This window comes from Cnephaeus nilssonii (assembly GCF_951640355.1).
Source record: "Cnephaeus nilssonii genome assembly, chromosome: 8".
In the NCBI taxonomy this organism is placed as follows: domain Eukaryota; kingdom Metazoa; phylum Chordata; class Mammalia; order Chiroptera; family Vespertilionidae; genus Cnephaeus; species Cnephaeus nilssonii.
Window position 1 is genome coordinate 62,210,620 of NC_137079.1, and position 21,791 is coordinate 62,232,410.

At 40.8% G+C, this 21,791-nt stretch overlaps 1 protein-coding gene across 1 annotated transcript; it reads left to right on the forward strand.

Annotated features, from left to right (window-relative positions):
- Positions 1-17,238: 17,238 nt before the first annotated feature.
- On the forward strand, positions 17,239-17,798 carry LOC307104351 (peptidyl-prolyl cis-trans isomerase A-like; the record flags this gene model as incomplete). Its single annotated transcript, XM_079779260.1, has 1 exon — positions 17,239-17,798. One exon carries the CDS (start codon positions 17,239-17,241, stop codon positions 17,734-17,736), a length of 498 nt encoding a protein of 165 aa, XP_079635386.1. The 3' UTR covers positions 17,737-17,798.
- Between the last annotated feature and the right edge of the window lie 3,993 nt (positions 17,799-21,791).

The following is a 21,791-nucleotide window of genomic DNA, read 5'->3' on the forward strand; positions in this document are numbered from 1 at the left end:
GGAAAAAAAAAAAAGCATTGGTCTAGAAATCTCCCAAGTCAGCTAAGGTAGCTTCACCTATCAAGTTCTGAAAGTATCCTTTTTCCTTAGGCAAGACTGGAGGAGAAAGGAGACATTCCTGCTTCTAAGCTGGAAGGTAAAGGAGTTTTAAAAGTTTAATTTAAAATGCAATTTTAACAAAGGCAATTTAACAGATTCATTTAAGGTAGGAGGAGTGGATTGTGGGGGAAAAAACCACACAATACGTTTTTCTTTTGTTTGCACAGAAAAAAATTCTGCTCTGACTTTATCAGAAGTAATGACTCATCATTGCTCACACTGAGAGAAAAGCAAGGTAAGTCTGTATGTCACACATTATTTCCTTTCTATCCAGAAGAGCAAAGAAGCTCTTTAGTTTGGCTAAGCCAACCAAGAACACTGAAATTTTCAGCATTATTAATAGCCATTCATTATCTTATCATTGAAAAAACAGACCAAATCCAAAAAGGCACTTCTACTCTTTTGCCCTTGAAATATTAAAGCTCTTGGGAGCGGGGATCTGGGAGGCCACCACAGAGAGAGCTCCATCACAGAGGTAGGTAGCCTTGGGACACAGGCTGTGTTGGAGTTAAACCACAATAGGCTGAAATTATATATCAACTACTTCCTTGCTATGAGAACTTGAGCAAGTCATTCACCTTTTTTTAACCCATGTTCTTGATATTCCACGGAAGCTTATCAAGGATTGAATGAGATAATGTATGTTAAGTGCTTAACAAAATGCCTGGTATCTAACAGGTGCTCAGCAAATAGTCTCTTCACTTTAAATGCACTTGCTTTTGCCCTCAAACTTATATGCCCTTACCATCATTTGATCCATTTTCCCTCTGGCTCTCCAGAAATAGAACCCCTTTCAATTTGTTAACAATATCCTCTGTCTCTCATCCTAAGGACACATTTGGCTTCCTTTTCATTGCCCATATATTTCTTAAAATACACCTTGGGAGAGATGACATGTTTAAAATGCAGTGGAGCAACCTGTTCAGAAACTCTCAGGGCAGAACAAAGTGAGAACATGATGAGTGAACATGAATTATGCACTGAATCGCACAATAATTCTGAAACAGGGAAATTGACTCTCTTGGGTGCGGTTCCACAATTACATAATGTGGTTTACAGTTTAAAATATTGACTATAAAACGCATCTCAAAGTGAGTTTTGGTTTGGCTATAACCACAGCAAAAAGAAAGCCCACTCACACTAAGAATGACCTTTACACCTGTTTGGGTTTCTTAGTAACTTATTTAAACAGATTGTCTATACAAGATGGAGTTTTATGACTGGTATCAGTCCAAAGGTGGAGAAAATGTGAACAAAGAGTGTTTAGCCATATTTTTTAGTGAATTTCGTTCTCGTGAAATGTAGCAACAGATGGATTCCTGGAATTTTTTCTTTCTTTTTTAATAAAATAAGTACCCAACAAGAAACTATAAAATGAATGTAACTGTTCTTCCGATTGTCCCAATGGGGAAAATAGTCTTTTAAAAGTATTCACTCCAGCCTTAGCTGGTTTGGCTCAGTGGATAGAGCGTGGGCCTAAGGACTGAAAGGTCCCAGTTTCTATTCCGGTCAAAGGCACATGCCTGGGTCCCTAGTGGGAGGCATGCAGGAGGCAGCCAATCCATGCTTCTCTCTCATCAATGATGTTTCTATCTCTCTCTCCCTCTCTCTTCCCCTCTGAAATCAATAAAAACATATTTTTTTAAAAGTGTTCACTCCAGTTATCAAACAAAGAATAAAAGCTCCTACCAAACAATTTCCTTTTTTCCAAAAGTCCTGCTTATGTTCGGTCTAATGAGTCTTTTCACACAAGCAGGAGCACACAACACCCAGCAGAGTATAGGACAGCAAACTTCCAACCAGTAAACACGAACAAATGTGAGAAATTAGGTTCTGTCACAGAAAAAAAAAGTCACATTGGAAGATTGGAAACAACGACCATTTCATCCTCCTTGAGAAAGGTGCATAATAGCTATGCATTTGATGTGAATTATTTTTGTCCCATGCACATTTCAGGAAATCAAAAAGGGATTCAGAAAGACCTGAGGGTTGAAAGGAGGGGACAGATGGTAGATAAGGCTGTCTATCCTCTGGGTAGGAGCTGTCAAAAGCAAAACCCTCTCACAGATCCAATGCTACCTGCTAGGAAAGAGTAAAGCAACATCCAGAAGAGACCTGAACTCCTCCAAAGTGCTGCTGCTTCTCGCCAGAATCCCCTGGTATCTCGTTTGTTATTGCCTTTGTGTGCATTTGTTTCCCCTGAAGTAGAAGTTATCAAAGGACCACAACAAATGTCAGTTCTCACAAAGTTCCTACCTGTCCCAGACAAGGAAGTAGGAAGACTTTCACACTGGTACCTGGTTTTGGGATATGTGCAGAACAAAGAAAAGAAAGCAAAAACGAAAAGGATCAGATAAATTCTGATGAGGCAGACAAGCTTTATAATGTTTATCCAAATTAAATCTCTTAACACTGATGTTTACCATCATTAATTCTTGTGCAGTCACACTCAGGAGAAGGACATCATCCATCAATGGCTGCTGCCGCTGGCTTTATAACAGTGAGTTACCTTTTCCTACAGCAGCTCTGCAGCACACTATACTGAGGCTTAAATTGGTTCTTCAAAATCCACTGGCCAAATAGAAGCCAGAGGACAGTCCTGACAGAGAATCAAGGACCAAAGAAGGAAATCTGAAAAGAATCCGTTTAAAACACTTGAAAGCCATCGGGATTGTAGTCCCGAGGGAGGAGAAATAACAAGGGCTGGGAAAACCTGAGATTTCTTGTCCTTTGTTTTTTGTATTCCTTTTTAATGCCTGTTGTCTATGTCTTGGCTAACACCTCCAGAACAGCCGGGTGAGGAATAGATGCAAATAGTTTCCTCTTGGTCCCACTCACTCCATCCATGCCTGGTCTGGCTGAACAGGAGGAAAGCAACCCCAGTATCGGCATGAAAATAAGACAGCCTGGCCTCCCACTTTGCTTTAACGATTTCCATATCCAGTATGGCAAGTTTTCCTGAGACAGGCCTGCAACCACAGGCACAAGTCTCACCCTGTTGAGACTCCATAGAAGCTAAAGCAACCTGAACTCCCCATGGTAGAGTTGGGCACAAAAAGCCTACACCCACGTACAAAAGCAAAGGAAGCCAAAGTGGGCAAAACTTTCCACCCATTTGCTTCCAAAGCACATATTATTCAGGGGCAGGGAGGTGGGGGGGTCTCAGTGTGCAGAGACATGCTCAAACCTTTCCATTTGCTTTTTTGTTTGCCTGCTCCATGCATACCAGTGGGAATCTAAATAAGATGAGGGGTTAAAAGCATCACTTTAGAAACTCCCAGGAATGAAAAGCTACCTTTTCTTTAAAAAGTCCTACTATTCTTTTTGCTTAGGTTTCTCTTTTATGGCATTCCTTTTCTCTCCCTACTTCCTAAGTCCACTGTCTTCCCCGTATTTGGAGCTAATCGATGACACAGGTAACCCCCTCCAACTCTTCTTATTCACACTGAAGGTTTCTCTTGTCATGCTGGTTGGTGAAACCGTGGTTAGGTCTAAAACATTACCATTGTCCAGTTCTGTTTATCACATTTTGACTCTTGACTGAGTCATGGGGGCCAGGTTGAAGAGGGGGGTTCTTGGTTAGCTACTCTCTCACTCATTCAAGCAACAAACACATAGCATTCTAATTAACAACATGGAGTTAGGACAAACAACAGAAATGGTTTCAAATCCCAGGTCCAACATTTCACTAGCCATGTGACTGTGAGCAGATTATGAAGATCTCTAAACCTCAGTTTCTTCACAAAATATGGACAGAATATATTGTTGTGGAATTCAAGGCAATGTACACAAAGCGGTTAATATACTGTCTGAATGTGGTAAGCTTGCCAATCATCTCTGTCACACTATACAACTTGCCATGCCAGACGATAGGAAATAAAGCTGAATGCGGTTCTAACTCCAAGGAGCTCATAGTCCTCCCTAGACACAGACATGAAAAAAAAATAACCGTGTGGCAATAATTTCAATCTAACCATCTGCCCCAATTTTTCTGAATTCCTTATATTCAAAAAGTATGGACCCATGACTTTGAATCAAACAATGAATTGAAGCTAAATATTTTTTTGCTCAATATACTCATCAAACCTCCATGGACTTAATCTACAAGGTTTCTTTTAAAAAGTTTTTTCACTCTTTTGTGTTCTTAATTCCCCTGAACTATTATAGTTTTGTTTTTCTCATGCATAGGTACTGCCATAGGAAAATGAAATGGAAAGAAGCTCATTCTCCTGTTCAAATAAAACATTAAAAATCAGAACAGCAGATTCAAGATCCTTTCTCCCCCAAGTACAAATGAACACATTCCCAATCCCATTAAACGTAGGCAGCTTCTAAAAATCTAATATTAGTGGCCAGCATCGCTGCCTCTCAGAATTGCTAAGCATGCTAGCAAATGAATCATTCACGAAAGAGATCAGGGCTGGTATTCTGACACTAATTTCCAAGATACAGAACACAAAGCTGAATCATATCTGCCATTTTTAGGTGACTCTGACAGTTGAGCTTAAAGTACCAAGTTTTGACAAAATACTGAATTTCTCTATTCTGTGCCCTTAAGCTTTATAGCACAATAATAACAAGGTATGCTTTTGTTGCAACTTAGCTGGGAACAAACAAACAATCTTTAATTTTTTTCATATCTACATGCTCCAAATTTTTGTAGACGTCTTTATGACTGTTACTTTGATGTATATGCCAAACAGGATAAACCCATGAAAAGCAACACTGCTAATGAACACAAGGAACTTTATGTAATTGTAAAGCCAGTTTGGCTAGTTTTATGGGTGTGTGTACATTTAATTTTGAATTGAGCAATATCCAATTTGGCATTGAGATAGAATAATATGAGTCTTTCTGCTTGTTTGTTTTAATTACTAACAACCAGAGACAAACTATTCACAGAAGCCAAAAGAATTAAAATCAGAAATACGCTCTACTATTTGCAGACTGCCATTAAGATGGTTAAATGATATTGCTTATTCAGAAGTTGTAAATGTCAAGAGGGGCAAATTTAAAGCTGTGTTAAGTAAGGAAAACATACATAGATAGATGTTCCCTTTTTTGAAGGATAAAGGCTGTGACAGATGTCCCAATAATAATCATTCATTCAATAATACTTAATGTGTGCTTATGGGCCAGACCTGTTCTAGGTCTGAGGATACCACAGTGAACAAGTAAACAAAGTCCTCTCTTCTCAGAGCTTACATTCTAATGAGTAATATACACAATAAACAAATAGACAAACAATTCATAGTATAATTTCAGGTAGTGCTGAGTGCCATGAGGATAGCTAGATAACTAGTCAAAGAATGGCTCTCTGAGGAGTTGACATTTTAATAGAGATTTGGATGCCACTGGGGAAGTGGCATTGTGCAGCCACGATGGAATCTGAAAGAAGAACATTCCAAGCAGAGGGAACAGTAAGAGCAAAGGTACTGAAGGCAGGAATACACTACAACTGCTCAAGAAACAGCAAGAGGCCAACGAGGATGGAGCATATAGTGAGCAAGACCAAAGGAGGTGGGAGACAGATCAAAGGTCTTGGCAGGAACAAGATCATATGGGGTTTTGTGGGGTGTGAAGAGGTGTTTTGATTTTAATTTAATTATCCTGGGAACCACTGAAGGGTTTAATGAAGGTGCATGGTGAGACCTAACTTTCATTTTCATGACATCACTCTGGCTGCCATGTGTGTATAGAGTATCAAGAATAAAAACCATGAGCCCAGAGAAGAGACTATGAAAGGCGATGGGCAAGAGATCATGGTAGCTCAGACCTGGGTGCTCCACAGGAGCACTATAAAGAGGTCAGATGCAAGAATATAAAGACTGAGCCACTAAGATAAGCAATAGATTAAGTTTGAGGATGATCATTTTCCCTTAACCATGTTCATTAATGGTTATACCTACCATACCTAAAAAATACTCAAAAATACTCAAAACATTTGTTAAATGAACTAACTGCTCTGAGAGTCAGAAAACGTAAATTCAAGCCCCACTCATTTACCTTCTGCCTAACAGTACTTTGCTTCCGTCCTACTTTGAGATGCCTGGTGGTGGTCAGGAAGACAATAATGAGGGTTGAAATTACTCTGCCATCGTTTTCAATCTGGAGTTAGAGTCAGGCTCTGACAGCCCATGTTGAGTTTATGGAGGCGTAAGTGAAATCAAAGATGTTCTTCCTCCAGGGCCCTGATTTTTACTTAGATCTTATTTAATAGGTTCCCCATTGCCTACTGAGTAGAATTTACATTCCTTGGTTTGGCATTTTAAATTATCCATGATTTATCTCCCATCTTACTTCCAAATATTCCCCTTCAAATGCCTTATATTCCAGTCAAACTGAATTCTTCATGATTAAGCCCTGTATTTCTTTTCTGCTTCCATATCTTTCCCCTGCCCAATCATCTTCTATTCATCCTTCACAAAATCCCACTCAATCTTCCTAAACATTTCCTCAGCAACCTCCCCTCACTTCAAACTTCTCCATTAAAGCTGAACTCCTAAAATCTGCCACCCTAAAAAGAATAGGGAAAATCTACCCACTTGCCGGTCATCTTGTTGTGTGTGTACTTTAAGGGCAAAGAAGAGCCTTGCACAGGTCACCTGTTAACATGTGTCAAGAAAAGCCTGGACATGGGCTCTTTTTTGTTATCTCTATCACAGTATAAAGGTTTTTGATCAATGCTTCATTAAACTCCACTTCTCCATGCAAAAGTTAGAATAAAACCATCTATAGGAACAACCACAGACTAATCTTATAGCCTTTCTAAAGGAATGGGTCATAGCATAAGTCTAGACATGCAGGTTTACACCTGGCCACATCTTTCCAAACAGACACCTTTGTGATCTCTGTAAGTTACTTGACCTCGGTTTTCTCATCTGTGAAAAGCAGGGGAATCGTTATACCTATTTCATAGGGTTGTTTTGTGGATGAAGTTAGTTAAGATGGATAATATGTGTTTAATGCTATCATCTACATCAGCTCTTTTCTGGAAGGAGAGGAAGCCATGTAACTGACTAGTCATAGCTGTTGATACAGAAGAACACTCATCTATTTGGTAGTCAGATATTGTTCAGCCTGAACGGTGGCTGGAAACCACCTAAACTTTGTCTTGCATCTGCACCCCACCTTACACCTTAGCCAGTGATAGATTTAGACACATCACACAAATCTGTGAACCAAGCTGCATTTCAATAAGCCCAGAAGTCCACCTTACCCTAGGGTTACTGCTATATAAGTAAGCACTGCTCAAGGGCCTCTCCAGTAACTAATCACACACACACACACACACACACACACACACACACACACACACACACACAATCAAAGCAGGGCAGGGAAGATCAAAGGGAAAAGCTAATGCTCTATGTCTTCTATGGTGAATGGATCCAATCAGCCTATGGCACTCTTGGCAGAAGGTCTATGACCAGAAGACTCTCACCCCCCTCTCTTTCCTTGGTGTTTTATTGCCATCATTTCTCCCCTCCATCCCATTTCTATACTCTTGAATCCTATAGAGTACGCCACCTTCCAAAAGATATGTTTAAGATACAAGATAAGAGGTGCACCCCCATGTATGAATCATTCAAGCTATCTTGCAATAAGGAATCCTATTAATGGAGACAGCCCACTCTCACTAAGGGAACATATAATATATTGCCTGATTTAATTCTCTTGCTTTTCCACTTAACCTCCTCCCATAACTCAGGCTCTGAGAGTTCTTCATTCTATAGAACAATTCATAATGCTTGTACTACAAACCCTTCCTGTTTTGATGATGACGACAATGATGATGCTATTGAACACCCACTAGGAGCCTGAGACTGTGCTCAGGGACTGAGAAATGTAACTCCTCACAACAAACCAATTAATATTATTATTATCCTCATTAAGCTCATGAGGAAACTGAGGCTTAGAGAGGTAAAGTAACTTGGAGAAGTAGTTAGAAAGCAACAGAGCCATAACTTAAACCCGAAACAATTAGGCTCCAGAGTCCATAACATTAACCACTTTGAGCTACTTTCTCTCCTTTGGATGACCCATTTTTATTCACATCTTGATCCCAGCCTGCCTACTGACACTTTAACGTTGCATTTCCTCGGGGGCACATTTGGCACACCCAGTAAATGCTCTTGAATCTAACCAGACAAAGAAGCCCACCTCCTGACTTCTTCATCAGGGAAGATGAACCAGACAATGAAGCAGAATTAGAAGTTGCTATAGAATACTACTTATAGTTGTCCTATGTATTTACTCCTGGGCTACATTATATTGAAGCTTGGCTAACTCAACACATCTTTGCCCGCATCTGCTATAGAGGAAAAAAACAACAACAAAACAACTATATAACTCTTTCCAAGTTCCTTTCCAGACAAGAGTGAATGTATGACAGAGTTCTGACCAATAAGAAGTAGAAAGTTTAGAGGTCAGGGGTGAACAAGTTTCTAAAAAAGCACTTATTCACCTCCCCAAAAAAAGGGAATAAAATCACCAATACTGACCCAGGTTCCTGTCTAGAATACAAATATGATGCCGGGAAACAATGCAACAATCTTGAGACAGTGAGTCCGCATCCCAATACACTAATGATGGTGAAGCAGAAAGTCAGAGTCTTAGACTTTGAAGATATTGTTGAACCTCTGTTCACCCACTTGCATGTGAGATAATTAAACATCTTTATTGCTTAAGCCAGTTAGTCAGCATGCTTTCAGCATAAAGCATTCCTTACTGGCACAATAGTAACAATAAATGGTTTGCATTACATATTATGGACTCAATTATTCTAAGAAATCTTTTGTTAGCTTCTAAATATACCAAGTTAACCCCTCTAGAAATGGTCATATGGCTTCTGGGCTAGGAGGAACCTAACATCCTTACTGTAAAGACTCCAGTGCCATGGGCTGGCAAATCCTGGTAATGAGCCCACACAGAAGGCAATCTATTGAGTTGTATGTGATAACACTGAATGAAGCAAAATGTAAGTCCAAACAAAATTGATCACTTCTATGAATTCAAGCCAGACAATATCATCATCACAGGAGGGGAAAACTATAATAGTATCCAGGATTCAGTCGGAATCCTGGGTTCTGATCCCCATCTAGTTGCCATAAGCATTATCATTAAAGCTCTCTGGGCTTCAGTATCCCCATTTGTGAAATGAGAAAAGGAATCAGATAACTTATTGAAGCAAAGGCAGATCTAAAACACTTTAATTCTTTGAATCTATATATTTTCCCATGTAAAGTGAGAATATATGACTTAGCAGTCAGTAAACTTTCCTTTTGCTCACAAAGAACATGGAAATATAACCTTACAGCTAAGCTTTGTAGATACATTGAGTGCAAAGGTAAATATTTCTTAGCAAATTGTGTGGTCAAAATTATAGCAGAAGGATCTGCTGACAATATATATCACTATACAAAGTTCAACCAAATCATAAGGCAGGATCAGGGTTTACCTCACTTAATGTTCTTGGTGACATAGGGCAACCAAGGACTTAAGTCGCTCCATATCTAGGGACTCACAGAGAGGATCTGTCTGCATGAGACGTTATATAACTAAAATCAAATCTGCCCAAAGACCAACTCATAAAGTGAGTGACATTTTCTTTTGCTACTCCTGCCAGGTTACCCATCCACTCCTATTCTAGATCTACCCACCTACCCCTTCTACTCCCACAATTCACTTCATCTCATTTTTTTCTCTTATGTCACTGCCCTGTGATTTCCCAGGTTATATGATTAGATTACCAAATAAGCTAGTTCCTGTGTTATTACATCAAAAAGGAATTCTAGCCTCACAGAATATTATATCAAGAAAAAAAACTGGGTGAAAAATCCAAAAAGATCAAAAATTCTGAAATATAGTTATTCAATCCTTTCATATTCTTTCTTCATATAGCATGACACAATTCAGCTTAATAAGTAGTTGTTGAAAACTTTCTATGTTGAAAGAGGTATGCTAGACACTATAAGGAGCTTGCAGATTAATAAAATGTTGTCTGCTCTCAAGAAACTCACAATTTATCATGATAGGTACATAAAAACTTCTAATACATGGCAGTCTACAAAGCGATATGAAAATGAAAGAAGAAATTAATTTCAACTGAAAAGCCATGAAAAGGCTTCAATGACAAATTTAAATCTAGATGTAGACAATAGTTCATGTTTATGTTCTATTCTGAAATATAGTTTCTGGTTTTATTTATTTTTGTTTTGTTTTGTTTTCTAGTTTCTGAAATGCCAAACTGTCCAGAGCATAACTCAGATAAAAAAGCACAATATTTGCCTGGCTGGCATGACTCAGTGGTTGAGCACTGACCTATGAACCAAGAGGTCACAGTTCCATTCCCAGTCAGGGCATATGCCTGGGTTGCAGGCTCAATCCCCAGTGGGGCATATACAGGAGGCAGCCAATCAATGATTCTCCTTCATCATTGATGTTTCTATCTCTCTCCCTCTCCCTTCCTCTCTGAAATCAATAAAAATATTTTTTTTAAAAAAGACTAACTCCTAAGGAAATGGATTTTGCCCTGCCCTCCTTATGGCTGCTTTCTTGCCTTCCTAAGGAAATAAGGAGAATGTGGAACCCAAAGTCAGGAATACCAATGGCACATACAGAGCCAGAATGTGCATCTGCCAATCTCGATAGCATCCTTTCTGCCACTACCTAACCCTACCAGTGAGAGAAACTTTCCAGGAACTAGGGTTCCAAAAATCTCGACTGCAAGAGGAATTCCTTCCATTCACAGATTCCTTTCTCCCTCAACTCCCACCTCTGACCCTCCTCCAAGCCCCTCCTAGCCAGTATGCTATCCTTTGCTCCTGACAAGCTTCCTCCCAATGCCTCAGAGTCTGTTTTGATCAAAAAGAACATCATGTTATAAATGGTGCTGACGCTCAGGCAGTGAGCAGCCAAGGAACTATAAAGATCTGTTTAGAATCATAGCCACTTAGCAGGCACACGGCCACTAGGACTTTATGACCATTAATTAGTTTATCCTCTCTGGATCCCTCTAAGGCATCCCTTATTATCTCCATTTGACAAATAGAGCAAGACTAAAACACAGAGAAATTGACTAATTGACTGGGTTGCAATAAGGGAAGACTGCAACAGACTGTACTGTAATGAAACTTGAAGATTCTGAATGCATGCCTGACTTTCTGCAGCATATTAATGCCCAAGCTTTTTTAATCCAGAAGGAGATTCTTGGAGATTCTCTAACTTATTCACCTCCATTTTCCAAACCAAAATATTAAGGCCTACTGAGATCAAGGACTTGCTCAAGGTCATGTTGTAGGAGGTAATGCTCCAACCCAGGTGTCCTGGCCCCGAATGCAGTGTTCTATCTTCATAGTGGCAACCCAAATGCAGAGGCATGAAAGTCACACACCTTGCTGATGGCAGCACTGTTTCAGAGTCCCAGGAGAGATACAAGAACAGGTATACTTTTTCTCCATAGTGCAAAGGCCCCTGGCTAAGGAGGCAAGCAGTGACTAAAATCCAGCCTGCACTCTCTCAACCAGGCTGTGCGTTTTGAGATGAGAGTGCATCCACCCAAAAAAGGGGGTCATCTGCCCCCAGGGCTGCTGCTGCCCAAAGAGGTCACCTTATAACATGCACTGAGACACCACATAGACCAACAGCAGCTCTGAATCCAAGACTCTTGACTCCTTTTCTCATGCTAACTAGGAAAGCAAGGTTGTCTTTGGAAAAATGGAAAAAGAAAAACCAAAAATGATATGTGGTTTCTAACGTCTATGGCATTATTGTACACCAAGCATGTCAAACTTGCGGCCCACGGGCCGCATGTGACCCACAACGAATATTTTTGCAGCCCAGCCAATATAACAGTATGTAAGAAACATTTTAATACAAATTTCATAACTTAATTCTGACAATATCCTGTTATATGTAATTATTAATAACAAACTACAACGTTCGCTAATGACTGATTACTATAATCATGTTGCAATCATTTCCCTTACACATCTTTCACGCAGGCGCACCATTTCTCTCCACTAATACTAGCAGCGAATATTTTAGCAGCCAATGGCCACGTCATTAGTCTTGGATTGACTTGTTTAGTGTGTGCAACAGGAAATATTTCGCTCTCGGAGAACAAGAAAAATAGGCTTATTTGTGTTATGCTTATTAATTTGTGCAGTTATTCAGTGTCTGATAAGTTAATGTTCAAGAAAAAATATTAATTTTTATTAAAATGTTCTATTATTTTATGTTAATGATTACTCATTTATTTCAGCCCTTTGTATTCAGCATGTCTCTATCGAAATAAACCTACATTCCTATGAAAATTGAAGCTTTTGTTTTTTTGCAGCCCGCATAAACTTAAACCTTGTTTATTTGGCCCGTGTTAGCCTCTGAGTTTGACATGCTTGTTGTACACCAAGAAGAAGGCAATGAAACCAGATTGCCTGGCTTAAGAAGTGCCAGGACACTTCCTTCTGATCAGAATATAACATATTCTAAATGCAGCACACTTGATTCAGTTCCATGTTTATTAAATACGTTTTGAGCTTTTTAAAACACTTTTAGGGAAATGTGTGCAGTTGTTTCAGGTTTTGCACAAAGGAGGATGCCTGAATAAGTCTTGTCGTATTTAAGGGGATGCCGCCTCCTTCCTTACCCTGCTCTGACTGTAATCAATCTTCATCCAGCTAAGACTGGAGGTGGAAACACGGGACAGAAACCTATACCCATTCGCTATGGAGGTAAAACTACCAGAAGAGAGATTTTTTTCCATCTTGGCTAGAGGCCTAGCTACTGCCTCTTTTCTAAAACAGGTCCATATTGCAGCTGCCTAGCAGTCTCTAATACAGTTGTTGTAGTAGATCTCCTGACCTTTAGACCATCCTCTTTCCAATGCAGCCGCTGCCAGGCTGGCCGCAACACTATGGTAAATGCACATGGGGAGTGAGAGTGAAGGGAGAGTCTAAATGAATCTGATATTTCTAACTTGGCCAACTGGGTGCATGGCAATATCAATAACCAAAATGGAGAAAGGGGGGAAGAAAGGGGTTTTGAAGTGAAAGTAAAGGAATTCTGCTTTGGAAATATTGATAGCCAGCTAGAAACAAAAGTCTGAAGCTCAGAAACATGCAGGGTAGAGCCACAGGTGCAAAAATCATCATGGTCCTTCAGGATAGGGGACATGAAGCTTCCTTCTATCTTTGCATCTATGGACCACAGAGCCAGGAGGAGGGGAAGGAGGGCGAGGAGCAGGAAGACCACTTTCAACCATTTCAGTGATCTATTATTGCATCACAAACCACCCCAAATTTAGTGGCTTATAATAACCATTTATTAGTTCTCACCATCTAAGAGCAGACTAGGTGACTTTTCTGCTTCAGATGTGATGACCAGGACATTAGAATGGCTGGAGCATCCCAAATGGCCTCGTTGCACATGTCTGTCAAGGGATAGTGGATGCCATCAGGGAGCACAGCTGGTGCTGTCAGCCAGGTGACCTCATTTCTCCTCCACGGACCTTTCTCTGTGGCTGCTTGGGCCACTGCTGGCAGCTGGGTTCCAAGAAAGAGGCTTCCATGGGGAATCTCGGAGGGAAGATGGGGGGAGGGTGGGTGGGAGGGATGTAATCAACCAAAGACCTTGTATGTATATATGCATAACCCATGGACAATTAGGTGGTGAAAGCCTGGGGCATGGGGAGACAGGGATGGGCTGGAGGGGGTTAATGGGGGATAAAAGGGGACATATGTAATTACTTTCAACAATAAAGATTTTTTAAAAAGAAAGAGGCTTCCAAGAGAATAAACCCAAATGTGCAAATGCTTATCGAGCTTCCACTTGCATTATGTGTGCTAATGGTAAACTGGCCAAAGCTGGTTAAATAGCGAAGTTTAAATCAGAGTGGAGGTATAGTTCATTGGGGCAAAGCAGCAGTCTACCACACCTTCTGAAGGAATTAAGGGCTCTCCACTTCCAATTAAAATCACGAGGAGACTTTTTAAAGGAGCATTCAAAATCTGATCCAATCTCATCACTCACGTTTTCACTTGAGCTTTCAGCTCTGGATAGACTTGACTTTTTAGGATCCTAGATTCTATGATTGGAAGGAATCCTAAAGTTCACCCATTGCGCAAGCACGTACGCACGTGCCTCAGTCCCATCTCTGGGACTTTTCTCAGCATGTTTTTATTTTTTTGCTCCATCTAAACTCCAGCCTTTTATTTTCTTGCATCCTGCTCCAAGACCAAAACTTTTAACTATACTGTTCTTTAAAGAAACTTTATGTGCTCGGATCGTCTGATTTCATGAAGAAGTCATTTTGTTCCTCAGGAATAAAGGAAATTAGGAGTAACATAAAGGCAGGTTGCGACGCAGCTCTGGCTCTGTAAACAGGCCAGACCTAGGATTGAATCCTTGCTCTGCCACTTGCTGGCCCATGACGCTGTACTTGTCATTTCTCTGGGCCTCGATTTCCTTATGTGTAAAATGAGAATTATAATGATGGCTATTGACAATGATTATTGGAAGGACCAAATACTATAATGAATGTAAAATCTTTGACATGAAGCCTAACACAAGGGGACACTCCATAGATGTTAGCTCTTACTACCCAAAGGACATAATTCGAGGGAAGTCAATAATATGTGAACAAAGAGGTTACAACAGGGCTCTCTCATTGAGAGACCAAGCCCTCAATGCAAACAGACTTAAAAATAAGGATTTAATTGGTTCAATAAATGAAGCATCAAGGCACATAAACAGGCTAATGTCAGAGTTCAAAGAATTTTGTTAAAAGTCAAGTTTTGTTTTTGTCTGTTGTTTCTGTTTTTTTGTTCCCCTCTGCTTTCCTCTTGAGTGTCATTCTGAGACGCCCCATGGTAGCAAGATGGTCTAAGCAGTATCACTTTCCTGACGTCTCATGTGTAACTCCTCTGAGGAAAGCGTGTGAGTCTCTCAGAAGTCTCAGCCAGGGAATCATTGCAGCTAGTTGGCTCTTTTGAATCACAAGCCTGTCGCTGAGCCAATCACTGCAGGCAGAGGAATCCTGTGGTTAGACCTAGGCCATGTGCCCAGCTCCTGAGCCTTCTTCTGAGTGCCTGGGCTAAGAGTGCAAGAATGTGGCGCCAGAGAGCATGGGACGACTACTACTAGAAGAATAATTCTGGGCAGGCAGGGGGAGTAACATGCTCCTGCAACACTGTAGATCACAACATTATTTCTAATGATAAAAATGTAGAAATTACCCACAGAAGAGTTAGCTGAATTATAGAAGAAGACTGAAAAGTGGAGAGAATTAGGTAGAAAGCCTGCAGAGTGGATTGTCATGGAAACCAAAGGAAGAGTTTCCAGGAGAAACTCTTTTATCCATTCCTTATCAATAGATGAGTGGATAAAAAGGCTGTGGTACATTGACACAATGGAATATAATGCAACTATAAGAAAGAAGGATCTCTTATCCTTTGTGACAGCATGGATGGACCGAGAGCTCATTATGCTAAGTGAAATAAGCTAGTCAGAGAAAGACAAATACCATATGATCTCAATTATCTTTGGGATCTAAATAAGCTGACGAACAAAATAGAACTAGAGGCATGGATACGTGGAACAGACTGACAAATGTCGGAAGGAAGTGGGGTGGGGAGTACTAGATGAAAGAAGGTAAAGAGGTTAGCCAAAGAACATATATGCATATCCCATGGGCAGAGAACAGCGTGGTGAAAGTCAGGTGGGGGAAGGGGAGCAAGGACTGTATGGAGGTGAGCAAAGCAGGGGAAATAGGGAACATCTGTAATAGTGTCAACAATAAAAATCAATTTTTAAAAAAGAGCCCTGGCTGGTTTGGCTCAGTGGATAGAGCATCGGACTGCAGACTGAAGGGTCCCAGGTCTGATTTTGGTCAGGGGCACATGCATGGGTTGCAGGCTCGATCCCCAGTGAAGGGCGTGCAGGAGGTGGCCAATCAATAATACTCTCTCATCATTGATGTTTCTATCTCTCTCTACCTCTCCTTTCTTCTCTGAAATAAATAAACATATATATATAGTAAAAGAGTTTCCAGTGGAAGCTTATCAACGGTGGCAATGCTGCCAAGAGATCAAATAATACAAGATGTGAAACTGGATTTAGCAATGTTCATCACCTGAAGTTAGTTTTCCAAAATCAAGTTCTGGAATGCCTACAACATGCAGGGCCTTTTTTTGAAGGATGTAGAAATTTCAAGGTCCAAGCTGCTGCTCTCCAGGGCTGATCATCTAATTTACAAGCAAAAATTCAAAGGCACAGGAAATAGCACCTCCCTCCTCCGTGGCCAAAATGAAATAAAATAACCTGTAAATACTACAGCGCATAATGAGCCAAATGAGTGATACAGATAGATCAAGTTCTCTAGAATGAATACTATGGACCGAGAAAGTTGTGTTTTTCCTGGAATCTACAATTTAAAATTATTAACACCTGGAGATAAAACAATCAAGGTGGAGAATTATTTAGAAACCATTTTAATATAAAAAGTAACTACAGGAATGGGGTTGTATTTGGATTAGTCAAGATAGCTATGATAGCATTCATCAAATATGTGAGGGTCTTTGATATAGAAGGAAAATATTTCTTTTGTATTGCTTCTGAGGACAGATCAAAGACAAGTAAGGTACAGGGAGGCAGAAATCAGAGACAGAGACAGAGAGAGATTTTAAAAAAGAAACGAAGACATTCTTATCAATAATAGCTGTCCAAAAATGCAGTGAGCTGCCATGTGTGTTCCCAAGCTTGGATATGTTCAAACAAAGATCAAAGGATTTTGAGGATAGATAATTGGATTCAAAATCCTACAAGATGCTTTCAAACTCTAAGGTTCTGTGACTCCATTTCAAAGACGGTTACTTCTTTCCAAGGTGGTCAGAAAAGTCTTTCTGGAAGAATTGGGATGCCCAGTCTAGCCTTGGGAGATAGTTGGGATCTTGATGGGTAAGCAAGAGCAAAGAAGGGCATTTCATGTAGAAGGACTTGCTGGAGATGAGTTCACGCGAGGTTGGGAAGTCATTAGAATCAAAATGTCAAAAGCTTTCAATGCCCTGGTGAGATATTTGAACAAAGTCTGTTTTGCAGCCCTTTGCAGATGCCGCGGCCCAGAGCTGCCCATGACCAGCCATGGTGAACCCCGCCATGTTCTTCGACATTGCTGTCTATGGCAATGAGCTCTTGGGCCAAGTCTTCTTTGAACTGTTTGCAGACAAAGTTCCAAAGACAGCAGAAAACTTCCGTGCTCTGAGCACTGGGGAGAGAGGATTTGGTTATAAAGGTTCCTGCTTTCACAGAATTATTCTGGGATTTATGTGCCAGGGTGGTAACTTCACACGCCATAATGGCACAGGTGGCAAGTCCATATATGGGAAGAAATTTGAGGATAAAAAATTCATCCTGAAACATACAGGTCCTGGCATCTTGTCCATGGCAAATTCTAGACCTAACACAAACGGTCCCCAGTTTCTCACCTGCGCTGCCAAGACTGAGTGGTTGGAAGGCAAGCATGTGGTGTTTGGGCAGGTGAAAGAAGGCATGGATATTGTGACGGACAGGGAGCGCTTTGGGTCCAGGAATGGCAAGACCAGCAAGAAGATCACCATTGCTGACTGTGAACAACTCTAACAAATTTGACTTGTGTTTTATCTTAACCACCAGACCATTCCTTCTGTAGCTCAGGAGAGCATCCCTTCGCCCCCATCTGCTTGGAATGTTCTATAATCTTTGTGCTCTCGCACCGTTCATTGGGTTCCATAATTTCCTTACCCTTCCCAGTCCAGCTGGATTGTAGAGTTAAGTTTAGGATTATTAAATAAAAACTAAACAGTTGTCTGTCATAAAAATATATATTTTTGCAGACAAGGAGCTATGGAAGAAGTTTGTGCAAGGAAATACAATTCAGTTCAGCAGAGCCTCAAGGAAGGTTGCTCAGGCATTTACTTTGGACAAATTAGAAATGGATGAAACTGGAAAAAAAAGCAGGGGATTTTTGGGAGTAAGAAAATAAGAACCCAAATTCAAGCAATGGTAATAAATAAAAGCTTAGAATCAGAGAAGCTTTGGGAGAAGAAGTATCCACAGGACTTGGTGATTCGTTACATTGGGAAAGAGGCAAAAGAAAAAAAAAATCAAATGAAAAGGTTTGAGTCTGTCTGAGAAGAATGGTGTGAGAAGCAGTGCCTTTAAAACAACAGGGTCAGGGAGTGTAATGTGAGAGGCAAGTCACGGTCCCAACATGGGAAGCCAGTTTAAGGAGAACTCTGGCCAAGACGACATCACCAAGCCGGGTAGTGTCTCACTCTCATCCAGTGGAATATTACCAGCTACTATCTCAGAGGAAACTGGGTTCCTTGATTTTCCAAATGAGCCAAGCGGTTGTGCTGGCAGCCAACACACATGACAGGCACTTAGCCAAGCATAAAGCAACAGGTTTAAAACATGTTAGTGTGTAGATAAACCATCTCCTGCCTTAGCAACCAGCTAAGGGGAATTCACAAAAACAAATGAAAAAGAAACCTCCCAAACTCCAGAGCCATCTACTCCTTAGACTGTTGTCTTATATAATAACGGGTAAATCTATTGTTACCCTCCCCTCGCCGGGAAACAGCGCTGAGAGGGATACTTTAAAGCAAAGGCATTTTGTGAGGTAGTTGGTACTTGAGATAATATCGGGGTAAAAACTCTTCAACATAACTTATGCTCAGTCTACGTAGAAAAAAGTAAATACAGATGCAGAGCTGGTGAATTTGAACAATGTAGAGAACCAGACTGGATGGTTCAGGCTCCTAACGCTGCCTTTTTCCCAACAATGGTTGGTTTTATTTTGTTCCGTTTTGTTTTGCTTGGATTATCTGGACAATTACCTCAACTCTCCATTTCACTCTGGTTCTATAGACATAGTCCTCTAAGTGTTCTATTTTTATCATGTTCCAATAAGAACTGAACACAATAGAGCTCATTGAAATGAGTCTCGCTGAAAGGATTAAGCCAGTTAAAAGGATGTTTCCTGCACATCCTATATTTTCCGTGATGCAGACAAATGAGCAGTTCTCTGCCCTCTGCATTACCAACACTTTCCTCCTCGGAAGAAAGAGTAAAGCAGAGTGAAACATTTAGGCAAATAGTCGTGTGAATAAGGGCAAAAGGGAGCACAGCCGTCTGGGAAGTACACCTAATTGACCAAGGCATGCAGCCCCCAGTTCGCAGCTCTGGAAGTTCCCTGGAAGGCTGAACAGGGTTTCCCCTGCACCATGGCCTTCCCTGAGCAAAGTTGAAATTCAGTGGCCTCCTTCAGGTCTGGGGTCAACGCAAAGACTGCAGCCGGGGCTGAGAGGGACTCGCTGCACCGTAAGCTCTGGATGCGAATGGGGTCCAGTGGCTGGGGACGGCTGGAAGCTCTGAAGGTAGTTCTCTTTCTTAGCCCTCCTTTGGGCTTTGGTTTTCCTCTTCCTATAAAAACCACTCTTCCTTTTAAGTGAGCTCGAGACAAACAGCATAGGTGCTGTGTGAAATATCACTTTGCAGAAGGGCAGCATTTATTTGATTTGCAGGAAGAGAAATGGTGGTGAAAAGGGACTGAGCAGCTTCCAGTCCCAAGGCCTGGACTCCTCCATAGCCAGGTGCATGGAGCTGAAAAGCAACTCCAAGAGCAGCTCTGTGCCTGCCTTACCGCCAGCACAGCCTGTGCTGTGGGAACCAGCACAGACTAAATATCCATATTCTCGAAATCCCTGTTCCCCTGGGGGTGGGGACTCTGGGGCACTCTAGGCTTACTGGTCTCTCAGCAAAAGGACTTTGCATCATGGGTCATATGTCCAGTGGCCACTTCAGAATGACTTCCGGCTGGCAATGCGATTGGGAAGGCAAGCACAGGGTTTGTATTTACACTGAGTTTTCATAGCCGTCACCCTGTTTTTATTCAGATTGAATTTTTAAATAAATAAAGCTATCGCCCCGGCTAGGTGGCTCCGTTGCTTGGAGGGTTGTGGGTTCGATTCCTGTCAGGTCACATGCGTAGGTTGCTAGTTCGATCACTGGTCAGGGTGCACAAGGGAGGCAACCACTCGATGTTTCTCTCTCACATCAATATTTCTCTGTCTTCCTTCCTCTCTCTCTAAAATCAATAAAAAACAAATCCTTGGGTGAGGATTGAAAAAAATATGAACAGTTTCTAAAAATGCTTTTATGTAAAATCCGTGTAAGATCAAGGAATCATCAACAGTTCATATTAGTAACCACTATGATTGTATTATTGTTATGATTACTATGTTGGGTTTGTAGAGCTGATGGAGGTCTAGGTTAAAACCTCTCAGAGCCACAGATCCTATCCCGAAAGAGACCTTCAAAAAAATTCCTTATGAGATGGTGCCCAGATTCCATTTAAAGATATATAAACTTCAGAGAAATGGCTGGTCCGGGAAGGAATCAGTCCATTTATGACGGCAACATACTTTACAAAAGCTCTCAGAGGGGGCTGACGGGGCAAGCAAAGAAAGAACTTTCTTAAGTAAATATCAAATCAATTAAAGGAACAGATCCATGGAAATAAATCATTTACAGAAACAGGTCCTACCTGTGGTTTCTAATACAACATACACGAAATGCTGCACCTCAAGTAACTAAATAAAAAATGGATTCCAAAGTGATTCAGTCTCCACACACTGTAAGAGGCAGCCTGCTAAAGCAAACCCTGCAAAACAAAGGCGTTCAAGATATAAAAATTCATAAACCTTTCTTATCAGAAAAGAGGCTGAATGAATATTGTGGTGTTCTTATAGCATGTTTGCTTTAGCATTTGTCATGTAGCTACTCTGTGCAAAGGTAAGGTCTGGTATGCAGTGTAATTATTTTCCCACCTACTTCTGTCACAAGGTCTACTTAAAGGGCAATTTCTTTCTTTAGTTCTTTAAATGCTTTCAAAAGATATCTTAAGGTCAAGAAACTCCAACAATGTGCAAATATCTTTCAGGGGTAGTTGATTTCCCCCTCGTACCATTAGGGGAAATTTTATTGTAGTGAGTCTAAAACAAGTTAATGGAGGGTCATGTTTCTGTTTGCTCTGGGACAGTATTAGTAATCAGAACCAGGAGGAAGCAGGCCCCGCAGCACAGCCACTCACTCTGCCAGCCAGGCAGCCTGAGCCCTCCAGTCTCAATTCCAGAGCATGTTAAATGACATTGTACATCACTTTAATTTCAATATATTGATTATATTATTATATCTGCAGTATATATTTACATATCTATATAGGCATGTCTCTAGAGTTATAGGTATATGGATAGTGTCTATTGAGGCGAAGCCTTGATTATAAGATTTGGATTAATTAGAGATGCAACATTTTCATGAGCTTTGGTAGCTGAGGTGTTCTTGGATTCTTTGCAAATCAGTCATTGTAAGATGGAGTTTGATGACATTTTTCTCCTCCAATATCCTCTTAAGTAACTGAAGTCCATTAAACAGATTAATACTTCTTTATCCAAACAAATTAGAGAAATTCCTGCAGTGACATTTAGCTTCGTACTGGTATAGTCAACAAATATTTATTGGGTGCCTGTCATGTACCTGACACTACGCAGGACACTATGGAGACAAAGGGAACAATACAGACTAGTCCTCATAAAGGGATAGCAAAAAGGAGTGTCTTCGTGGTAATGAAATAGTTCTGCATCCTGACTGTGGTG